The following is a 24591-nucleotide window of genomic DNA, read 5'->3' as shown; positions in this document are numbered from 1 at the left end:
TCTTCGTTCTGTGTGCGTTCGATTAACAAATAAACCAACCACCCAACTCCACACAAAAATTGATGATTAAAAAATTCCCTGGCCGGAATCAGTCTATTGTGTCTCAACTTTAAAAGAACCACTATCCATTTTTCACAAAGACCGAGTCACCAACATGTGGATGCTTTGTTTGGGCACTCAATTCCGCAGACTAGTATGTTAGGCGCACTGATTGGCCGGACGATAACAGACAGTGGATGAAAACCAATACATATTTTTAGTAATTTTTGTTGAAAACCAAATCCTACAAGGACAACCAACGATCCACTCCACATAACATTCCTGCTTTCCAGTACATTGACAATGACTCACTGAGGGGAAACCCAATAGCGCAGTAAGGTGAATAAAAAAAGGAAGGACTGAGTCAAAGTGTTAAGCTGACAAGTCTGCGACTAATGATTATTTTTAATAACCTATTAATCGGTCAATTATTTTTTCGTTTCGTTTTTCATTTTTAATTTCCGCCTCTTTATTCAGAAATAGATTTGAATTGACAGAGCAAATTGTACATAGTGTACAAACACCAGGTTGCTGTTTGAATATTCTGTTAATGTAATGTCAAATAGCTTCAGTAAAAAAAATGTACACAAAAATACAATCATGATAACTATGTTAGTCGATTAATCTGAAGCTAACGGCGTAATCTGTTAGGCCATAGATGGACCAAATTAATATGAAGCAAACGCCTACAGTTCGTGGTTGGGTGCACAACATGCCAGAAAAGAGGCAAAAATGCCCATCACTGTTTTCGAAAGTCAAAGCTGATGTGTGTGAATATCTTGTTTTGGCTAAAACACAAAGATAATAGGTCTGCTTTCATGGATCCCTAGGAAATTAAAAAATATTCAGATTTGAGAGGCTAAAATCAGAGGATATTTACATATTTAAATTTTAAAAAATTATTAAATCGACTACCAAAATAGTTGTTGATTATTTGGATAATCGATTAACTATCAAGTTAGTCGATTAATTGTTGCAGCTCTAGCCTACATATATACTTTTTATATTTAACAAATTTTACTAGCTAGCACAGGGGTGTCCAAACGTTTTCCAACGAGGGCCACGTACTGAAAAATGAAAGGATGCAAGGGCCACTTTGATATTTTGTAAAGCAACACAGAGATATGCTAAGATGTTATATGTAGCTCAAGAAAAAACTGCATTTCAGCTTTGTAGTATAGGTGAAATGCTACTAAAAATGACTTTTTTTCCCATAACATGAGTTTATTCTTGTAAAATTGCAACTTTTGTTCTTCATTCGATTATGACTTTTTTCCCCATTTCTGCTGTTTTTTTGGTGTTTTTTTTTTAATTTTCCAACTATTTCATTTCAACTTTCCTCTTGTAAATTTCCTCATAATTATAACTTTAGATCTTTTAAAACAATCATGTATTTTTTCTTTGTCAACATTGTTACTAAAATGATATTTTTCCTCATTTTACAAGTGTATTCTTATAAAATTGCAACTTATTACTAGAAAGATTTTTTTTCTTAATATTTTGACTTTACTCTGGTAAAATTTCTGCTGTTGATTGTTTTTGTATAATTTTCCAAATATTTCAACTTTCTTCTTGTATATTTTCTTCTAATATGTTGACTTTATTCCCATGTCATAAATTTTCCCCCCAAACTAAGTTTCCAAAATTTACAACTTTATTCTTTGTTTTTGACCAAAAAAAACAAAACTTTTTTCTTTAACATTTCAACATCCTCATACTATTACTTTATTCTTGTGAGATTATGGCTTTTTTTCCTTGCTAGATTACAACTCTTTTCTTAATATTTTGACTTTTGATTGATTTTCCCATTTTTGCTGCTGTTGTTTTTTTTTTTTTAAGTTTCCTTGTTAAATTACATTTTTAGACTGTGCTGCGAGCCAATAAAATCACAGCCGCCGGCCGCAAATGGCCCCCAGGCTGCACTTTGGACACCCCTGAGCTGGCAGAAAACTATATAATGTCAGCTGACTCATGTCAAAAGAGCAAATCAAAGAAGGAAACATGAATGACGGGAGTAAATATCCTGATCAACACAAATTGCAGTTTAACCTTGTGGGCCGGGGTTGGCTGAACTCTCGCAGCCGTCCTTCCATGGCTGCAAGGCCGCAGTGGAGTTGTCAGCACTGCCGCTGGGGTCCAGGCTAAACATGTGGTTGGCCCATGCTTTCGCATTGGGGTTGAGGTCCGAAACCTTGGCGGATTCCTGTGGAGAGAGCACAATATGTGACTCGGGGATGTGCCAGAGATAATGTACGGAAATGAAGTCGACTAACCTGTTTCACATTGGTACAGTACAATCTATGCATATTTTGTAGGACGATAAGGCAGGATAGAAAGAGTGTTTCTTTTTCTATATAGAAAGCTTCACTTAAATCTGACGTGTTAAGTCAGAAAAGTTCTCAGAAAATAAAAACTAAAAATATTTTCATACATAAAAAAGTGACCTATGCTGTACAACAAAAATGTAAGAACAAAAAACAGTAATTTCGATAATGTAAGTCTCCAGGAAAGTCTATGTACTGTGGTGCTGTGAACTGGCACTTATAGGGATAGTTCGGATTGTTTTAAGATTCAAGATTCAAGAGTTTTATTGTCATATGCATAGTAAAACAGGCAGTTATACTATGCAATGAAATTCTTATTCTGTTCATTCTCCCATGAAAAGAAAGAAAACACAAGAAAAAGAATAACAACATAAGAAACATAAATACCAATAAATTAAGCAACAACAACAGAAGAGACATTAATACAGATAAATAATGCAAATAAATAAATAAATAAAGTGCTATGAGTGTGTGCGTGTGTTGCGTGCGGCGTGTGCGAGTGCTTTGTTGAGAAGCCTGATGGCCTGTGGGTAAAAGCTGTTCGCCAGTCTTGTGGTCCTGGACTTCAAACTCCTGTAGTGTCTGCCTGACGGTAGGAGTGTGAATAATGAGTGTTGTGGATGTGTGCTGTCCTTGATGAGGTTGTGTGTTCTGCGTAGGACTCTAGATTTATAAATGTCTTGCAGTGAGGGGAGGGCTGCCCCAACAATGTTCTGTGAGGTCTTGATCACCCGCTGGAGTGCCTTCCTATCACGTGTTGTACAGTTACCGTACCAAACAGTGATGGAGGCTGTAAGGACACTTTCGATAGTGCATCTGTAGAAGCAACTAAGGATTTTGGTGGACATGCCTAATTTCCTCAGTCTTCTCAGGAAGTAGTCTCCTTTGGGACTTCTTCATATTTTGTTGGGTGTTGTGAGACCAGGTGAGGTCCTCGCTGATGTGTGTGCCAAGGAACTTGAAGGTTTTCACCCTCTCCACCTCAGTCTCATCAATAAACAGGGTCTATGCGGCTCCTTTTCCCTTGTTCTTGGGTCGATGATCATCTCTTTAGTCTTATCTGTATTGAGAAGGAGATTGTTATCATGACACCAAGCTATGAGGTCCGCCACCTCTCTTCTGTATGATGTTTCAACTCCACCAGTGATCAGACCGATGACTGTAGTGTCATCCGCAAATTTAATGATGCTGGTGTTGTTCTGGGAGGCCACGCAATCCTAGGTGAAGAGCGTGTAGAGGACTGGACTCAGCACACACCCCTGTGAGGTCCCAGTGCTCACAATTCTTGAGCTGGATGTGCGATTGTGGACTCTGACTGACTGGGGCCTGAAGTTGTATGACATCCCCATCAACAGTGTAGTGCATCAAAAGTGACCTTCCCATGCCTCACTTTGTCCAGTGAGCTGAGTTGTGGTCAGTTCTCGGTGTTGAGGAAAGTAGTTTAGGCTAGTTTGTGAGGTCACTTTCGTACAGCTTCTCAAAACAATATGCGTTCAAAAGAGTAATACATTTGCATCACAAAAAAGTTTTCCAAAAAAAAGTTAGACCTCACCATCGATATATGCATATCACTGCGTGCTGCCATGCTCTCAACACAGTATAGTAATTCATTGACGGTCCCTAACAACCAGTGGTTACAGCGGCATTTTTAGTGCGAGCTCACCGCACCACGACACAGCAGTCCGGGCACAGTTAGGGGGAACTACCACTGTAGCTCCGAAACCAAATATCCAATGTCTAATGTGAAATTAACTTCACCACAGTACACCGCGCACATGTCTGCATAGTGATGTCGCGTTTTCTTCTTCTTGCGGGTGGCGGGAGTCGATTGGAAACCAGCATTACCGCACCTAGCATATTTGAGTGTGGCCAAGAGTTACAAACGTAAAACGGCAACCGGATAGGCCCAATCTCGTGGCAGAAGCCGATATTATCCAATCTTCAAAATACAGCGGCTCGGCAGCTGATCCCAATCCTGAAGATCGGATGGGGACATCCTTACTAACGGTATTATACTCGTAACATTCTATCAGGAATGACCTTGTAACGTTGTGTGCAGCAAATCACCAAATGGCATGTTACCAGTGAAGCCGCTACATAACATAAAATAACATTATATGATGAAACAACAAGGTTGTTTTTCCCCCAAGAAAAAAAATCAGGCAGACAAACTTTTCTGTCTTTTAAAACTTTTAGTGAAAAAAGTACAGCGCTTGACTCCTGCTTAAGTGGCTAAGCTATGTGCTGTGCTTGAGACATGCCCACGCAGGGGTGTGTACTCCTTCCTGAGAGAGTCAGTAGGTGTTATGTGTAGGTATTTAACTGGTTCGAGCTTGTGTCAATCAAGGGTGCATGGCTGTAAGCTAGTGTGCAAGCAGCGAATGTGATAAGGTTGCCGGGCAACCTATCTGCCCCACTGGCCTCACCCCCACCCCTGCACAAAGAGGCCTTCAAGCAGCCTGCCTTCACAGAAGTGAGAGCAAGTCCAGCGCAACCACAGCCTAACTCCATAATACTATTTTATCTGTTTCAACTCTAACAATGATAGCTGTTGTTATTATTATTATTATTATTATTATTATAGTCAGCTATGCCGCACGGTGGTCTAGTGGTTAGCATGTTGGCCAAGACAGTAACAGTCTGGAGATCAGGAAGACCTGGGTTCGATTCTCCGTTGGGCATTTCTGTGTGGAGTTTGCATGTTCTCCCCGTTTTGTCCGGGTACTCCGGTTTCCTCCCACATCCAAAAACATGTTAGGTTAATTGGCGACTCTAAATCGTCCATAGGTATGAATGTGAGAGTGAATGGTCGAGTTGTCGCCCGAAGTCAGCTGGGACAGGCTCCAGCATGCCCCCGCGACCCTAAAGAGGAGAAGGTATAGAAAATGGATAGAAAATGGATGGATGGATGGATAGTCAGCTATGTGAAAGTGTGTATCATCTCCACGTTTCTAGGAGTATGCTTCCAGTCACAATATACAGTGGTGTGAAAAAGTGTTTGCCTTCTTCCTGATAATTTTTTTTTTGCATGTTTGTCACACTTAAATGTTTCAGATGATCAAACAAATTTAAATGTTAGTCAATGACAACAGAACTGAACACAAAATGCTGTTTTTAAATGAAACGTTTTATTATAAAGGGAGCACAAAAAACCCTTCGCCTCTATGCTAAAAGGGATGTCGCCATCACTTCTTTCGTAGTCAGTAGGGATGTCTGATATTGGCTTTTTTGCCGATAACAGATATGCCGATATTGTCCAACTCAAAATGTGTAACATCACATATCTCCTGTCGTGGAAGTACTGGACTAGGAGCCACTTATGCTTTGTGTTGCTATAGTTATTTGGCTTATTTTGGTGCTGGTCTTTTAGTTTTGTTGAAGGAATTCTATTTTGTTTGACCACTGGTGGCAGTATGGAGGCATACTTTAAGGGCGGACGTGACCGTTTTTACCGTTCGTACCATACAGACTCACCTGGACAATCAGCTCCACTCATGCTCTCTGCATCAGACCCCCACATTCGCCATAAATACAACCTGATGACATACACCACCACTCTATAAACAACCGATTCATTCATTCATCATTGTGCAATAAACGGGATTATACCTAATCGTCTGTCGGGACTTTGTTATTTGGAGCGCGTTATGACCTGGATCCCCCACACCCACAAGCGACTAAAATGGTAGGACAAGATAGTCGCCACATTTTTTTTCATTATTATTATTATTGCATTATTGCAGTACAAATTTGATGTGATCTGTTCCTAATTATTTATTTATTCATTCTTATGCTATTTTCTTATTTTTCTTATCCCTCATGTCTTGCCTTGGTTTTGTTTTGTGATTAATTATGACATTTTTGCAGAGCTGCTGGAAATGTGGATTTCTCTTGGAGATTAATAAAGTATCTATCTTTTTTCAAATATTGTCTCACCCTAACATCACATATCTCCTGTCGTGGAATTAACACGGCCACCACAAGTGGCTGCCTTTCAAGCAGCTCTGTTTGTTTATTCAAGCACATTTTGATGTGCCATGAGAGTGACGTCCTGCATTGGTGCGATTCCCTGTCTACCAATTGATATCGAGGCGGCACAGCCGGGGCTAAGATGAAAGTCAAGCGGCTAGCGATAGCTTCTATTATGGGAAAACGTGAATTCACTACCGAGCAAGATCGACGAGCTGGGAAGAACGTCTAAGACCTCCAGGGAGTATAGCTTATTTGTGCTTCACTAAATGGCTATGAGCTAGCGTCCCAGATGCTAACGGTCAGCTAGCCGACTTCATGGCAGTCAGAGAGGATACTTTCACTATCCTAGCAGTAAACACTGCAAAGCAGGTAATGGAAATGTTGACAGCTGGCGGTAGCGTGCAGTGATACCAGCGCAGAGAAAATAAGGCCGAGTGATTGTGAGGTCTGAGATTTTCGTAGAAAACGGTTTTGTGATGCAAATGCACTACTCCTTTGAACGCATATTGTTTTGAGAAGCAAAATGCTTTACTAAGGTGACCGTACCAACGAGCCACAACTACTTTCCTCAACACCAAAAACGACCAGAACTCGGACGAAGTGGGGAAAAAGTTACTGTTGATGTCATATAACTTCATGTCAAAAATTCAGAAGTATCTAAGTATTTAATGATGGACAGACTATGGTCCAAAGGCAGAGACAGTGACAAGGCTTTTTCAGACCTGCAGGCATTAAGCACATTTGCAATGTTTGAGCTGCTGACCACGTTGTGGTCAGAAGCAGAATTTCATTCAAGTTATAAGGCATAGCAGGCCTGACACACCCTGGGGAGTGAGTTCAAGGCTACATGCATCCATCCATGAGTCACATCCCCAAACAGAGACAAGTATCTCTGCAAGCAGGCAGCAGACAACTCATGACTCAAGCAGTCATCGCCACATGTTTCTACATCAAGTTCCCATCACATCTCAATGGTCTTCCTGCCTCCACTCCAAGCAGATGAGTGGATTTGACAGCTCAGAAGCAAATTGACCATCTCACTGCCATTAAGAAGGCTTATTTGAAAACTGCCACTCCTGTCCCAGCTGGCTGCCATGGAAACATCAGAGAGCATACCTTGTGGACAGCATGACCTTTATAAATGGTCAAACGTTAGTCTTGTCCTTAAGGAGGCAGCAGTCTGAGAAGAAATCAGCGGATGCGAGTCGTCATGAGCTGAAGGCATAGACTTATTGTTAGGGATGCTCTGATCGACCGGCCACCGATCAATATCGGGCAATTTCCGTAAAAGCGTGATCGGCGTATGCCGATAAACGACTTTGAAAGCAGATCACAAAAACCGTTCAGCGGCAAATACTACATGTCTGCTGTGTCTCATAGGGATGCCAAAACAATGACACGTCTCGTATTGAGCTTGCAACAGGTTACGCCAATCAATGCCAGCGTGTTTGACCACTCCCTTACCAAACCTCCCATCTCTGTTTGATTATTCTTGTATCTTTGTTTACACGCTTTGCCTAGCTGTCACTGACTGTACTTTGCATTGGTGGCAGCTAGCTAGCTAGCATTATCAGCCTAGTTTCTGGTCTTGAGACTCCAAATGTGACTTCATCACAGTGCCATTTTGTTTTTAAACAAACAAGCAATGCAGTTAATTCGGATCTCTTTTTTGACCCACGGGGAAGCCACAAGTGCATATCACGTTCATGGGGTATGTACTAACTTTTTCAAGTGTCACTGAACAACTCTCTTATTGTCATTTCACCAAGTGTGTCTTCTTCTAAAAACACTGTGTGTGTGTGGTTGTTTAATGTTTAATGAAAATGAACACTGTGTCCAGACTTATGATGGTGATACTATCACAGGGGTCTCATATCTCACCAGCTGATTTTCAGTAGCTCACAAAAGGGTCAAAGAATATTTGCTTCCACTCTTAGTCGTTCTTTATCATAACTGTTGAATTCAGCTAAAGAATAAATTATTGAACACTTTATTTCCCATGTATTTGTATTATTCTAAAACATGATGAAATTACATCAGGTTTATGTCAAATAGTACAAATAGTACAAAAATTGTTTCCCGCAAAAAAAAAAGGCAAAGAAAAAGCCAATCCACCCAAATGTTTATTTTTTTAATATTTACCTATTTGCCAAGGGCCTGTGGAATTGTGTAACGGTGCCCCTGACCAATAGCAATCATCATAAATAAATAAATAAACTCTGGTCAGAGCATCCCTCCTTACTGTTACTGTCATCAGACTGCAGCCTGTGGCGGAGCAACATTATTACGCTGCTTGCTTTATTTCACAGTCTATACGCCGAGAGGAGAGAAAACAAAAACAATTTGGATTTACAGTATCTCTATCTGCTCACCTGTGGACACACTGTAATTGGTGCAGTTAAATAATTTTGATTCCCATTTAGGGAATAACATTCTGATATTTTCTTAATATCATTTGGAATTACTTGGTTCTCTGACTGTTTAACGAGGGAGTGACTTGGAAGCTAAATACATTCCTCCACCACAATGCTGGTGCCAAACATGGCTAGATGCACATCCTTTCCAGTCCAAACCAGAGCGTGTAACAACAGGAGTCAGGTGGAGTCAGCCAGTGTGTACAGCGACACTGTAGCAATGCAGCATAATATTAGGGGATAGATCACAACAGAAGTCATTTAAGGATACCGTTTATAGAAAATGTCTATGCATTGTTCTTTTATTAAATAAACTAAATACTTATTTGTTATTTACATGACAGTGGAGCCTGACCGATATGGGATTTTTGGGGCCGAGATACCTATATTGGGGACTGAAAAAAAGCCAATAACCAATATATTGGCAAATAAATGAAAAAAAGAGCATTGATATACACAGGATATATATTGTACATGACCACAAATTCTTATAATACCCCAAATATGATTCAATGCAAAGAAGTGGAAGACTACCAAATGAAAATAAGGAAGTTGAATTAGAACATAAGGCCTCTTCGTGATTTAATTTTAGGTGTCGCCACAAATTTGTAGTGTTCTTTGCTTTGCTGGTGCTGGATCCCTGGCTAACTTACACACTGCACATGCTGCATCTAACATAACACCTCCACACCTTACTCTTCACCTCTGCCTGTCAAATGAAAATATATACATTAGTCCATTTTGGTAATTATCCGACAATTTGATAGTATAGTTGAGCATAATAAATTTAAAAAAAAAAAAGTGGCTTCATTCGGCTGAAAGTGATAAAACATAGGCTAATGTGAGGTGTTTTTCAACTAATACATGATGTGTTTATAAAAGGTTTATTCACAAAAACAGCTTACCAAAATCAATTAGTCACAGGGTTTCCCCTAGGATTTTTTGAAGCTGTGGTGGTGGGATGCATGGGAGGGCGGACTGCCTCCGCTGTGTCATGCTGAGTCTGCTTTTTTTTTTTTTTTTTAATGACAAATAGCAATTTTTTTTATGACTCATTTATTTATTAACTTATTTAACTTTCTTCTAGCAGAACACGAACCCAGAACATTGCAAAACTGGCAAAGTTGCTGAGAGTACTGCCAACATTTAAACGGCACTTTATTTACAAAGCACATCACCACTCAATGTGCTCATTTGGCATTAAATACAGGTGTCATGTTTGAATAGAACACTTATAAAATACTAAGAGTTGAAGCAAATATTCTTTGGTGGATTACTCAACATCAACTGATGAGCTACCGCTAGCATACGAGCTACCTGTTGGAGACCGCTGTGATAGCATCACTGTTAAAGCTGTACACACTAAGTGTTTCTGTTGCACAACTTCGACACACAACTAGGTTTTGAAGACAAGCCATAAATATTCTAATGATAACAAGAGAGCAAGATTGTTAAGTGACACTTTAATAAAGTAAAGTTGTGATGATGATCGATGATTGATGTATCCCATGAATATAATAGTCACTTGTAGCTCCGAGCTAGCTAAATGCCGCCAGCCAGGAATGTAAACAAAAAATGCCATTAAGTGGAATGAGATTGAAATGTGAGCAATCACACACGCTGGCAAAGATAGGCTTACCTTGTGACAAGCCATCATCTATTGACTACACATTTTACTGGCTATTGTTCATTCTCCCGATAATAAGAAACAAAGTGAAAGTCAACACAAGACATGTCGCGTATCTGGTCACATGTGCAAGTGCCAGACAGGCTATCCCGGTGACTGCTTATCAAAATAAAGTGCAGCGAAACATTTTTATATTTTAAATAGTTTTCAAATAAATTTTGGTCAATATGTGCGTAAATAATCATCTATATATGTAACCATATAGCATATATATAATTTCAAACAATATGACTTAAAATCGTTTTCAAGTTGTTTCTTTAAAACTAATTTTTAAAAGGTGTGGGGGCTTTTATTTTGTACTGCGGCACTGCCACGATCAATTACATGTAGCGGAAACCCTGAGTCATATTTACTAGCTATTTAAAGGTTCCACCTGCAGCCACTGAGTATTTGCAAACAGCTCAAAAACAAATGCTGAAGCAAACATTAAAAAGTGGGGGAAAAAAAAGTTGACTACAAACAAAATACATAATCAAAACATGCATCATATTGCTAGACTTGCTACAAGGGACTAAACTACATTTTATGTTACAAATGGCTGCTTTCAAAATATGCAATATATCAAATGACAACTAAATACATTCCTTGCAACATTTTCAAAATTATTCACATGAAGACAGTAATTTGAAATCCTACATGGAAAGTGAAATTGCCCATCATCCAATCTCCTCATGTGAAATATGAACACATATTTCTTTCCCATTTCTGTGAGTTCTACTGAGAGAAAACGAGTTGGCATGATCCAGCTAACACTGCACATCATGGGAGGCACCTATTATGAGGACAAAGCCCTAAAAAAAAAAAAAATTAATTAAAATAAATAAAAACCTCAGAAAACACCAACAGTGTTCCATTTACATAACTGACCTGTATTTTAACAAAGCTACAGCGATATTGTTATAGTAGCAGCTAACACAAAAACTATATATGTCGGAGTAACACAACGCCTTGCTAGTCTCAGAGTCACTCACAACGCCTCAGGCCACTGGAATGGGACAGACGAAGAGTGGATACTACTGGCTCTCAATTTCGCTACAAAGACTCAAGATGCTAGTTTGCCGTCAGAATTTTTTACCTGAGGACTGGAGGACACAAGTCTTATGTTGAAAGACACAGCCATCCCAATGAGAGCGGACATTGTAAGTGTTGTCGCTGTTAAGTGTATATAACTTCTTGATTTTTTTTTTTAACCTTGATTTTGTATTTTCTATGCTCTTGTACTCTGCTTTTGCTGCTGCAAATCTGGATTTTCCCCTTGTTGACTAACAAAGGCATATCTTATCTATGATGCTGTTGTTGACGGAAGTAGCTCCTGTAATGTTTTAAATCATCAAAATACGGCAAGATACTTTAAGTATTACATGTTAGCATCAATGTAGTTGTTAATGCACGATCACAGCATGTACAGTATATAAAACGTTAGAGTTTTTTTTAGAAGGCTTTATAGTCGTAATAGGTACCTCCCATGACGTTCAATGCTAGCTGGCTCATGCTAACTTGTTTTCTCTCATTAGAACACACAGAAAAGGGAACAATACCCATGTGTTCATGTTTCACGTAAGGATTGTGGATGATGGGCAACATGGGCGCTAGCGTTCAAACATACTATATCCCGCCCTCTTCCTGCCCACTCATGACAGCAAATTGTCAATAGCTTCTCTGAGACTGCGTGAATGTGTATGTGAGCGCACAGTACGGGTGTGTGCCTGTGCATGAGCTGTTAGTAACAGCCATTAAAGCGACTCTATTGTTTTGTGGTTCTTATAAATAACGTTTCTTTGGGTGGAAAAGTGAAATTTGAGCAATGTGGAAGGCTAGCACGTTTAAGATGTAGTCCAGGTAGGAGGAGCTGAGACCCATGGTGCACTCAGAGGCTCGCACAGACAAGTGGAGAGACCTTTCTAACAGGGTTGTCACAAGATCTCGGGAGATCAAAACGTGACGATATTTCTCGTTTAGAAAAAAGCTGTCTTGTGGGAACAGGTCATCCAGAAGTCTATCAGACTGTGAGCCTTGGCATCTCTACTGTGAATGATACAGAACCGCACATTCAGTGCTTTACGCACACAAACTAGAGATTGACCGATATGGGTTCTTCAGGACCGACAGAGATTAGTAGTTAAGAAGGCCGATAACAGATATTTGGAACCGATATTCATTTGCAGTAAAAGTGTAAAAATTGGCGTAAACGTGCTGAATAATACAAACACTTCACTTCACCTCGTTTAACTGCCTAAAGCATGTTTATTTAACCAAACAGATAAAAAATAGCTCCAGAAGGGCATAGTGTTCGTAGACTCAGGAGCATCTCCTAGAAATTGAATAAAAACTTACATAGCTCCCTGAAATGTTTCCACAGTAAATAAAGTAACATTTATATAATAATTTATCTTTGTTTTAAGTTGAAACACAACTAAAAGTACAGGGAGTTAACAAGCTCAGCAAAAACTCTTTTAAAGTTAAATAAAAACTTATATAATAGCTCCCTCCATTTTTTCAGCCTTCATCTTAGTGTACTTCCCTGCAACAAAACACGACGGAATTTAATTTCTTTCTTTCTCTCTCTCACAATCACACACACAGGCTTCTACAATCAGGGACTGTTTCCACCTTGATATTACCAACAGCATTGTTTCAAGTGATTCACAGACATATCGGGGGGTATTACGAGCTAGCAAAGCTGTCGCTTGTGTTTACTCCGTTCTTAACATAATGTTATTGTAGTAGTCGTGAGCTGTAGAGTTTTTCATGTGACTTTTATGCCAACACACACTATTTTCCAAATTACATACATTCTCCCTATTGCTAATACATAGTCTGCTGAGCCTTAAGAGCCAGACCGGAGAACTAATGTCATGCTACGCTAACCACATTGGCCATAAAACAAGTGAATTGAGTTTTTTTACTCACTCTCTCTCTCTCTCTCTCTCAATCACACACATGCTTTTACCATCACAGACTCTTTAAGACTGTTGACATTATCAGGAGGGGGATACTACGAGCTAGCAGAGCTGCCGCTAATGTTTACACCGCTCTTACGTTATTCTGCTGCTCAATTAGTAGTAGTTGTGAGATGCAGAGCACTGGAATGTTTATTAGAATTTTGAGAGTTTTCTGTGTTTACCTCGACATGTGTGTTTGCTCTCAGGATGTTCTGCACATGAGAAAACGTCCCTCTCAGCCATGTGTGTGCGTGTGTGAGGACAGTGTCCGCTTCAGATTGACTCTGCCACTAACGCGTGCTGTGGCTTGCTTATATCAGATAGCGCCGTGGGTGGAGCAATGCTGGAGACAGAAGTCGCAGCCAATAGGAGAGAGCGAGAGGCGTGTCTGAGCCAAAATAAGCCAGTTTTAAATTGATTTCTAGATATCGGCCTGTCGAATAAAAAAATAAAAAAAGCAGATGCCGATATGTCAAAATTCCAAATATTGGCCCCAATTATCGGCCCGACCACTAGTCAGTCGACCACTGCTATAAACGTTGCAATCCAACCTACCTCAGTGTTCGCAGCATCACTCGTCACTCAGCTTCCACCCCCATCGGAATTCAACAAGCTGCCACCATGTTAATATCCAAGCGGTAGCTGTAGTAATTCTACATTTGATCAAACTTAAGATTTGTCAGATCAAAACATGATCACTGCATAAGACTTCTGTTCAAACATGTGATACAAGCGTCTAATTCGGAAAGTCACTACTTCTGGTACAGCACTCGTAAACATGAAACTAACCTAATACAATCTGCAATCTATTTTACATGTGTCTTTACAAAACTACACGTCAACATAAATAATTAGTAATAGCAGCTACAACTGCTGTCATTATTTTCTTTTATCATTTTTAGTTTTGTTTCAATTTGCGGGAAAAAGTTCAACAGTTAAAAGCATCAAGCTTAGGTCATGCATGAAAAGTTACAAAACACTTCAAAATGTACCTGCATTGTTCTGTGACCCAGTTAACTAAAAAAGTATGTTTGTCCATTCCTATATTTTGTCACAGTAGTTTTCTTAAAGGTAGTGTTAGAATATAGTCTCGCCCTTGTGAACCCAACATCATGTATCGTCTTGTCTCGTGACACCCCTACTTTCTAACATCTGTCAATGGGACAAACTTCCCGTATGTGCTGCGAAAATGTCATCAATTCTGACGACACATTAGGTGACATGAAAATGTGTGTGACGCTTTTGTGTAACCTTTCTCATAAAGGGAAACAAAAGCCTTTTTAAAGGCTGACAAGGTAATTACCAGGCAGGTGCCTGGTGTAGCATTATCTGTTCCACCATGGTGACCATACACACACAGCTCTATTTAAAAGCGTCACATTACTAGCATCAATCAAGCCTGCAGCTTTACAACAATGAGTTTGACAATTAAATTCTACGGTAAGCTGAGTGGTGAGTGAACACAAATATGAATGAATGAAACTGAATAGCAAACACTAAAAAAACCTCACCACCAATGTTTGACATTCCAACATGCAAGTGGGTGAAAGCAATACTAGAGCAATGTTTCCCATGCATTCAATTATTTGATGATGATAAATTAGGTGATTAATGATGTGTACATTGTCTTTTAAATCAGTGCACAATTGCATGGAGCTCAGGAAACATCAGGAACTTTTTTTCGTTTTTTTAAATTGACCTGTGTGTTATAAGGCGCATGCACACACCTCTACAACTACACGAAATTAAACCAACACCTGTAAATCAATAACTTCATGTTCTGTTAAATAAACTGTAAAAATATGATAATCTCGCACATTTCTTTTGACAAAAAAACAAATTTGACAATAATGTCACCTCACCTGTGGCAAACCAACACTCTAGATAGATTGCAGTCCTGTGGGAAACACTGTAGTGTATAGTGGCTGTATCTTGAAAAAGCAATACAACTTACCAAATGAGAGTTCTCTTTAGCCTCTTGTACTTGCTGCACCTGTGGTTCAGCTACAACTTTTGTGTCCTGGTCAGAAGTCATGAGCCGTCTGCTTCTTGGCTCCTCAGGGAGAAGTCTGTGTCACCAAGGAAGCTATGGAACACCACAAAGAACAAAAGGTCAGTCATAACTAGGGATGTCCAATATTGGCTTTTTTGCCGATAACCAACATAGTCCAGCTCTCAATTTTTGATTCCGATGTCAACCGATACCAATGAGGACTGGACTTATTATCGTATTATGTATTATTATGAATACATATGTATTATTTATGTATTATTGCACTACAAATTTGACGTGATCTGTTGCGTATTTATTTAATTATTTATTCTTACTCTATTTTCTTATCTCATGTCTTGCCTTGGTTGTTTTATTTTGTGATTAAGTTCATTATGACAGTTTTGCAGAGCTGCTGGAAATGTGAATATGGTGGGCTTGCACTGTATGTGAACAAACTGTAGCATCACCCTGGCCATGTGAACATTAAAATGTCCATCTATACAGCATTTTTAAATTTTTTAATTATTTATTTGAATCGGTTTTCATTATTGAGAAAAAAATGTTATGCTGATATCGGGCCGATAATATCGGTGGGACGAAATTATCAGACTTCCCTAGTCATAACACCATTGCATCATAATGTCAGCATATATAAAAAGGAACACCTGCGAAGAACCAGCATACGGATGACACTCGTGTGACAGTTAAGAACTGCCTGTTCCATTAATAAAAAGGTATTATGGCCATGGCTTGACCCGAAACAGATTTCTATTATTTCCTATGGGAAAATTTGTTTCATGCAAACAACTGGAATTTTGACTGGCATCCTGGGATGTGTGGTGTTCCAGAGTAGAGGCTCTATTGTATAAAATGTGTATAGACAAGGCAGAAAAACAAAAACACATCAAATCACAGCAGCACATGTTTTTGAAATGTAATAAGATAACTAGTAGATTTGTGTTCAACTTCTCTGACCGGGTCCAATACTTGCTAGGTGACATGTTTGTGTGTTGCTGTCCTTCCTACTGGATCTATTATGCGAGTCACAACAACAATCGGGGGGCCTTCTTTGAGCGCCGCACTGTGTTTGCAAACAAAGCCAGAAAAAGAATGGCATGGCTGTAAAGCTGTTGACCTTTAACCCACATACTCCTTGCCATACATGGTGTATGCAAATGAATGAGCCTCAATTGTCGTCAGCCATCAAAACAACAATCGCGATGACCTCACGGTCCACATCACACCACATTAAACACAGTGACATATGTACTAATTATACATGAATGACTATTAATGGCAGCAGCGGGAGGAAGTATCATTCAAAATCATGAGGCACAAATTGAACTGAATTGAAATTGCCAACACTGAACTTATTTTGTGTTTTTATACATAAATCAAAGTTCAAGATGTCTATACCCTGTATTGATGACAGTGCACTTTAACCGGAACACAACAGATCACGTCCTCCACACACACATCAGTGACATGGAGGTTTGAACATTAACTGGGACGCCTTATCATCCATTTATACACAATATTATCTCATGACAGCACAACATGATGGGATTACAACAGGTGTCTCATTAATTAACGTCATGTTGTTGTAGTCCCAAGCAGTCCAAAAGAGCAGCCATGGTGTTTATTTATAACTGGTGGGTTGGCACTAGAGGATGGCCTCCCCAGCATGCCCCTGGAGGGGGTGTTCTAGGCACCTTGACAGGCGTCTGTTTGTCTATTTGACTGATTGATTAATTACTTGTATCAGCATTGCAGGTGGTAGCCGTGAGCGTCAGGTAGGGGCTCAGTCTGGTGGTGTTTGGTTGCAGCAGAGAAATGCAGCAGCATGCCAACATTAATGTTGGCTGCTACCAGTCTCTGGAGAGAAACGACACTCAACATTGTAAGCACAAACACACGAACGTCTCAGCATCTGACACACAATTAGACTGGATGTTAAAGCAGATCGAGGCTGGTTGGCATCCTATGAAAGATGGCGACCTCCGGCGTGATTTCGCGAATTTCCCAACCCCCATCGTTTTGAAGCTAATATTTAGTTAGCAGGCAAGCTAACTTACAGGCACTTTCCACAAGCATTTGCAACTTTCTAGCTGTGCGCGTTGCTTCTAAGTGCACTGCTGCAGGAAGACAAGTTAAAGAAACTCACCTGTCAACTCTCACTGCTCGGCAAAGAGTCTGGCGGTGGAGGCTTCTGACGGCGGGTTTGGACTGAGGCCTTAACTGGGTTCCAGGCTAAATGCGCAAGTTATTAGCTAGCAGGCTATATCGAGCACGCTAGGTAGAAATAACCGGCACAGAACCTCGCCAGAAATAGTCCTCAAACCTTTAGACCAGCGTTAAATAGCAGTCACGGGACAGAGACCAGCCGACTATCCCATATATTCGTCCACAAAGTGGTCTCTGTGACCAGCACTGCGAGCTAGTTAGCAGGTAAGCTAGCCGAGGGTTAGCTACGTGGCTAGTTGCTAGCTTGCCCACCAACTTAGTGCAGTCGTGCTCGATAAATCTGGCGCCCACAATTTGACGCGAGGCAAATCCCCACGGTCAGCGACAGGTTCTACGGCAGGAAAACGATCGACTGAAAGATCCTAAAACCAAGAAAGGAAGGTGTCGCAGCTTCCGACTGAGCAGACACTCATTACTACCTAATATAAGAGAGATGATTTAGGAATGGAGAAGTCGCCGTCGCCGTTTCCTTTCCCTTTCGTGTTCAACACAAAGATCGTCTACGTCGTATGATGTCTCGCTCCTAAAGGCCAAGTCATCCCACAGCCTCAACGTATGTTTCGATTCAAACTTTTGATATCATCAAAGGTGACTCCAACTTTGCATTGACTTTCCTTGTGACATAACATAACATGGGAAATTATTATTTTGGCAAGTTAGCTATTTACACAATGTCACCTGCAGCATTTCAAATTGTGAATTTTCTATATAAATGTTCGTATATGTGCAAATATAAATAACTTATTTAAATATAGTCACTGTTGTTTGCCCGCTAACCAGATGAGTCGAGTTGAATAGATGGAGTGGGTGCTCTTCATTGTCTTATCTTCTCTGGCCCAGAGCGGAACCGCAGCTGTCACGGAGGGTTCGCGTTCTGCCCCTCCTTCCCCGCTCCTTCCTCGCGCCAGTAGCGGCCCGTAGCTGTCCGCTCCGATTGGCAACCAAGCTCAGTGGCCCGCTCTGATTGGCTAACTGCTCTCAGTCAGGGCACGCGGACCCACTCGTGATCGGTTGTGGTGGGCTTGGCCGTGGTAAAAATGAGACTCGCTGATTGGCTGACTGCTCATCGACGCGGAGCACAACAAATATGTTCCAGGTTAGACTTTTGAGTAGGAGGTCCACTGAGGGGCTTATTAGCATACGTTTCATCTATATGTTCATTCTATGTATGGATATGTGTATGAATGACACGTATGTTTTATTACAATATTGTCCATGTTGTCTCTCATGCTCTCAAATCTCTCAAATAACACATAGTTTGTGTTATTTGGGCTTTGCAAGATCGTCGTTCTATTCTATTGTATGTCTTGATGTGCACATTGTATACAATGATTTACTAAGTCAACATTCACGTGGTAATTGTTGACAATACCCCTAAAATATGGCATGAAAATACGCATGTTGACGTTTTTCATGCAATTTATACATGTGACCGACAGAGGGCAACATGTAGAAACACAATTATAATGTTGTCAAAGGTCATTTCCTGTTCTGTCGGAGTCCGTTCCGCTTTTGTAGTCTGCGGGCTACAACGTGTCCCGTCAAGATGGCACTGTATAACTTCAAGAAGATCATGGTGGTTCCCACCGCCAAGGTAAGTTATGATTGACGACAGTAACACTTTCAGCATATGGTGTTGAACTGCTTCTTTTGTCGGGAAAGAGACGGTGGAAGTCGACAGAAATATGTTGCTCACTAGCTATCTAGCTAGCTCGCACGTGCAGTGAGTTAAAGGCTCTAGGCGAGTGAAATAATACAAATTAAAAAAATCAATAACTTGTTATGACTTCGACTTATAGATATAATCATAGTGGATGTACTAGCTTATTTTTTGTTGATTGATGTTTTGCTCGATATATAGCACGTGCAGCGAGTTAAAGGCTCCAGACGAGTGAAATAATAAAAATCAATAACTTGTCATTATGACTTAGACTTATCGGTAGTGGAAATTTTTATTGTATTTTATTTGTTTGTAATTTTTATTGATGCGGGTTTGTTCGATATATGTGTTATCCAAAGAAGGCATGTGTTCGTCATTCAGTGACATCTGACATTATTGACAGTTACTTTTTGTACCATGACTTTGAATTCCAGATAGGAACCACATTTGTAGTTGGCATCTTGAGCTAAACGGTTTGTAAAAAAAAAAAAAAAAATGCCCTATGCAAATGATACTGATTTAAACATAAAACTGTTTGTAGTTTGTGTTGTTTACTATTGTATATACACAAATTATAGGCAAACAGTAGGTGTCACTTTTAAAAACCTCCACAAAAGAACCTCCAACATACTGTTGTCATTATTTTTATGTCCCAGATATGGTTAGATCGTGACCGTCTTGCTGATTTAAAAATAACCTGTTGTCTTTTCAACTCTTCAGGATTTCATTGACATCACTTTATCCAAAACGCAAAGGAAGACGCCCACAGTGATACACAAGCATTACCAGATCCACCGCATCCGACACTTTTACATGCGCAAGGTGAAGTTCACCCAGCAGAACTACCATGACCGCCTCACACAGATTCTAACAGACTTCCCAAAACTGGACGTGAGTCAAATTGCTCTTTAAAAAATGTTCTCCAGAATAGGACCTGTTGTGAGTCTCGTGTCGTTTGCTACAGGACATCCATCCCTTCTATGCTGACCTGATGAACGTGCTGTACGACAAAGACCATTACAAGCTGGCCTTGGGCCAGATCAACATTGCTAAGAATCTGATTGACAAGTAAGTTGCTCTTTCAGTTTGTCCAACAGAATATTCCAGGGAGACGTCCTTAATGTTTCTTCTTAACCGCCAGCGTGGCCAAAGATTACGTGCGTCTGATGAAGTATGGAGATTCCCTTTATCGATGCAAGCAGCTGAAGAGAGCCGCACTGGGTCGCATGTGCACCATCTTGAAGCGACAGAAGTCCAGTCTGGAGTATTTGGAACAAGGTAGAGCCATCCTTGGAAAATGAAACTATAGGATGCTAATTCCATTAAGTCATTTTCTAATTTGACATGCAGCACAAAGCCTTCATTTTTTTTCTGGTTTCAACAGTGCGTCAGCATCTGTCCCGTTTGCCCACCATCGACCCAAACACAAGGACATTGCTTTTGTGTGGCTACCCCAATGTGGGCAAGTCCAGTTTCATCAACAAGGTAAACTTCTCTCCTAAATGTGAGCTGTACCTTCTGTATTTGGATTGTACCTTTTTTAGAAAAAGAGCAAGAACAAGTAAATGATCACATGTAGCGTGGCATGGGTGTTTGGCTCTTGACTCAGCAGTGACCCGATTTCGCTCCTCAGGTGACCCGAGCAGATGTCGACGTCCAACCATATGCCTTCACCACAAAGTCACTGTTTGTGGGTCACATGGACTACAGATACCTCCGCTGGCAGGTGAGAAGCATCTTGATGTGTCTTTTATTGTGTGCAATGCATCACATACACTTCATTAGGTATACATAATTACCTCCTGATGGTTGTTTCTATCAAGCAGTTAAACTAACTTGTCGTTCCTCCATGTTTGTGGGTGCTAAGGTGGTGGACACCCCCGGGATTCTGGACCACCCCCTAGAGGAGAGGAACACCATCGAGATGCAGGCCATCACGGCACTGGCTCACCTGCGAGCAGCCGTCCTCTACGTCATGGACACGTCTGAGCAGTGCGGACACACTTTGCAGGAACAGCTGGAGCTCTTCAACAACATCCGACCTCTGTTCACCAACAAGGTCAGCTTGTGACGCCATTTGTCCTCTGCTGTCACTTACTGTTGACGTGTAACACATGCACTCTCTCTTCGCAGCCGCTCATCATCCTGGCCAACAAATGTGATGTGAGGAAGATCAGCGAGCTGTCTGAGGAGAACCAGGTGGGTCAACATGCTACTCCTTTATTGGAGGTTACTATGCTTCGCTGTGATTTAATAACCAGTTATTCATTTTTGTATGTAAGTAGCTAACATCACTCGTTATTTCTTGTCAGAAAATGTTTGCAGATCTGACAGCTGAGGGCATCCCTGTCATTGAGACCAGCACACTGACTGAGGAGGGCGTCATTCAGGTCAAGAATGAGGTGAGACTCGAGGAGAGTGCAGAGATATGTTGTTGTTGTTATCGTTATGAAAGTGTCATTTTGTGCTGCAGGCCTGCGACCGTCTCCTCGCCCACCGTGTGGACAACAAGATGAAAGGCAAGAAGGTCCATGATGTCCTCAACCGGCTGCACGTGGCTATGCCTGTCAAGAGAGATGAGAAGGTTGAACATCCTCAATGACATACGATCCTAACCGTAGGCTTTGGTGTGGTTGACTCGCCTTTGATGTCTTTCTCCAGGTGAGACCTCCGTTCATCCCTGAGGGAGCTCTGTTGCGTAGGAGAGCCATGGAGGTGGACGCTCCCAAGCGCAAGCTGGTAGGTTTGGTATCCACCACAGATGAGGAAAAACAAGAGACTAGGGCTGTCTTCGACTAAGGATTTTCATAGTCAAATCTGATTCGTTAAATTTTGTCCATAGTAGAGCAGAGCTAATGGCGATCCTGACAAACATCTCGTTTGTGACTTTTTCCACTTCAAAGAAACTCAGATAAACAAATAAGCATGGTAGGTGAGCAACAACAGTACCTCAATATATTTAGTAAGACAAACGAAACCGAAACAGTCGTTGTTGGAACACATCAAAAAAGCGCACACAGAATAGGAACAACATGGCTTGAAAAACAACAGCTTGCAAAAAATCTCATTTAGCATCCTCATTTCTTGTATTAAAATTCACTGCTGGGATAAAGTTTGTGTAAAAGCCAACCTGTTTTAAATGTTGTTTGGGTTGTTGTTGCATGATATGCAAGAAGCTGCTGACACAACACAAGTTGCATTTCATTTTCTGGAGTCATCTTTAACCTTTTCAAAATACTTCCACACTTTGGATGATTTTTTTTGGAGCCATTATGAGCCAATAAGTCCGTAGATGTTAATGGTCTTGCTAGTATTCAAAGCTATCTCTTGTTCGGCTTGTACCACTTGCGGGTGATTTTATTAATGCTTGGTAAGTATAGGTCAAAACATGCATCATGTCATTTGTAATTCTTTTTTAACACAAATTACCAGTAGGCTGTTTTTGAATAAAAAAAGGCTGTTTACAACAAAAACAAACATTCTTTGTAAGAAAAAAAAAGTGTGCTCAGCAGCAGCCCAGGCCACCCCCAGAATAGTATGATCTTGATCACATGACATTTTTATGATTCGAAGGCGAGATTGATAGTTGAATCAAATAGTCGACTATTCTAAGACACCCCTACAAGAGGTGTTCCTCTAGTTCTCTAATGCGGCATTTTTTCTTCCAGGAAAGAGATCTGGAGATGGAGCTGGGAGATGACTATATCCTGGACCTTCAGAGTGAGCATCTTCACTTACCATTGGCCAATTGTGCATCAGTCCACCCTAATGCTAACATCATCTTTGTATTATCAGAATATTGGGACTTGATGAATGAAGACGAGAAGCATGACAAGATCCCAGAGGTGTGGGAAGGCCACAATATTGCCGACTACATCGACCCGGACATCATGAAGGTGAGGATTTTTATTGATTGAAACCTCCTCTTATTTGTAAATTTATTTTTTGTTTCTTTTTTTTTTTTCCACTTAAACGTCTTAAATGCTTCATAAGTGTGTGTTGTCTGCTGCAGAAACTGGAGGACCTAGAGAAGGAGGAGGAACTCAAGGAGAAGGCTGGCGACTACGACTCGGATGACGAGAGCGAGGACGAGGACATGCAGGAGATCCGCATCATGGCCAAGCAGATCCGTGAGAAGAAGCAGCTCATGATCATGGAGTCCAAAGAAAAGGACGTGCATGGGCCTCGCATGCCCAGGACGTCTGCCAAGGTGAGAGGAGCTAAATAGTGTTTCTGTATTAGTAACTTCTTTATTCATTACTATGTTACTAACGTTCCTCTGATGTGCAGGTTGAGAGGAAGATATTGGAGAAGGAGATGGGTGACCTCGGCCTGGACATGAGCAACAAGGACAATGTGAGTCACACAGTCCTTATATATCACCAGAACAGAGGTGCACAGTGTTTCAGTGGCAGATGATTTGTGACCCTTGTGCTCGTCTTCTTCAGAGTCACTATGCCGAGCAGGCCCGGCGCTCCCGCAGCATAACCAGGAAACGAAAACGTGAAGCTTCAGCGCCGCCAGCTTCCAAAACACGCAGCCAGAGCGCCTCTCGTCCTCCGCGAGACCAGTCTGGATTACGAGATGCAAAGGTATGCTGGCTTGTCTTCACACAAGTCTATGGTCATAAATATTTAACAGAAACAAGCCAAAAGCTACAAAGCACAGCCTAGAAAAAGTGTCGTTTTGCCGCGCAGATGGTGAAAAAGACGAAGATGATGATGAAGAACTCCCAGAAGGACATGAACCGTCAGGGGAAGAAGGGCGAGGCAGACCGACACGTGTTTGACCTCAAACCCAAACACCTCTTGGCGGGAAAGAGGAAGTCGGGCAACACAAACCGCAGATGAAAAGGAACAGGAAGTCACTGTGGACTCTTGTGAACTGCTTTGTTTGTGGACAAAAACAGTGTGTAGTTTTATTCTACACGATACCTGCAACAGCGGTATAACTGAAAGCAAAAAATATATTTCCTTTTTAACAAGGTTAAATATTATAGTACCGTACCCTTGGCTTATTGAGGATGGCGGCAGCCTTATCTTGTTGCAGCAGTTAATCAAATCTAACATTTTAAAGTATGGGGATAAATTGTCTGTGCTGTATAAGTGTTGGATAAAGTGATGATGATCATCATCATCATGCTTCTTCTCCAGAGCCAAATAAATATACACCCAAACCTAACAGTAGTCCGTCTTTTTTCTTAAAGAATATAGTTACTTGGAGGTTTGAAGTTAATTTTGTTATTCATGATAGAACAGAGAAATATATTTTGCAGGCTTGCAGATGCTGTATATTAACTTGCTTCTGATAAAAACA

General features: G+C 40.7%; 2 protein-coding genes across 5 annotated transcripts in view; one reads left to right on the top strand and one right to left on the bottom strand.

Moving 5' to 3' along the window:
- The window catches only part of larp4b (La ribonucleoprotein 4B), a 32417-nt gene extending 13949 nt beyond the window's left edge, over window positions 1-18468 (bottom strand). For 2 of the 4 annotated variants that reach the window (XM_054766608.1, XM_054766610.1), the window contains exons 1-3: window positions 17536-18467; window positions 15333-15464; window positions 2089-2242 (exon numbers count right to left, since the gene is read on the bottom strand). In XM_054766608.1, the coding sequence (XP_054622583.1) occupies window positions 2089-2242; window positions 15333-15413 (235 nt within the window). In that variant the 5' untranslated portion in view covers window positions 15414-15464; window positions 17536-18467. Of the gene's footprint in view, window positions 1-2088; window positions 2243-15332; window positions 15465-17127; window positions 17247-17535 lie in introns of all 4 variants that reach the window. The other 2 variants (XM_054766609.1, XM_054766611.1) reach the window with 2 other exon arrangements.
- Window positions 18469-18805: 337 nt separating this feature from the next.
- gtpbp4 (GTP binding protein 4) lies at window positions 18806-24446 on the top strand. Its single transcript, XM_054766612.1, has 17 exons — window positions 18806-19209; window positions 19996-20166; window positions 20240-20343; window positions 20417-20553; window positions 20660-20760; window positions 20909-21001; window positions 21143-21334; window positions 21409-21474; window positions 21588-21677; window positions 21749-21859; window positions 21937-22014; window positions 22944-22995; window positions 23071-23171; window positions 23288-23485; window positions 23566-23631; window positions 23724-23867; window positions 23973-24446. Exons 1-17 carry the CDS (start codon window positions 19162-19164, stop codon window positions 24123-24125), a joined length of 1905 nt encoding a protein of 634 aa, XP_054622587.1. The 5' UTR covers window positions 18806-19161; the 3' UTR covers window positions 24126-24446.
- Window positions 24447-24591: the final 145 nt, after the last annotated feature.

This window comes from Dunckerocampus dactyliophorus, chromosome 2 (assembly GCF_027744805.1).
Source record: "Dunckerocampus dactyliophorus isolate RoL2022-P2 chromosome 2, RoL_Ddac_1.1, whole genome shotgun sequence".
NCBI lineage: Eukaryota > Metazoa > Chordata > Actinopteri > Syngnathiformes > Syngnathidae > Dunckerocampus > Dunckerocampus dactyliophorus.
This window is presented reverse-complemented; position numbering and strand designations above follow the sequence as displayed.

Excerpts from the sequence above, each read along its gene's own strand:
- gtpbp4 (XM_054766612.1), top strand. The coding sequence starts at position 19,162 with ATGGCACTGTATAACTTCAAGAAGATCATGGTGGTTCCCACCGCCAAG. Across the intron at positions 20,167-20,239 it reads CAGACTTCCCAAAACTGGAC|GACATCCATCCCTTCTATGC; the intron begins GTGAGTCAAATT and ends CGTTTGCTACAG. Across the intron at positions 20,344-20,416 it reads GCTAAGAATCTGATTGACAA|CGTGGCCAAAGATTACGTGC; the intron begins GTAAGTTGCTCT and ends CTTAACCGCCAG.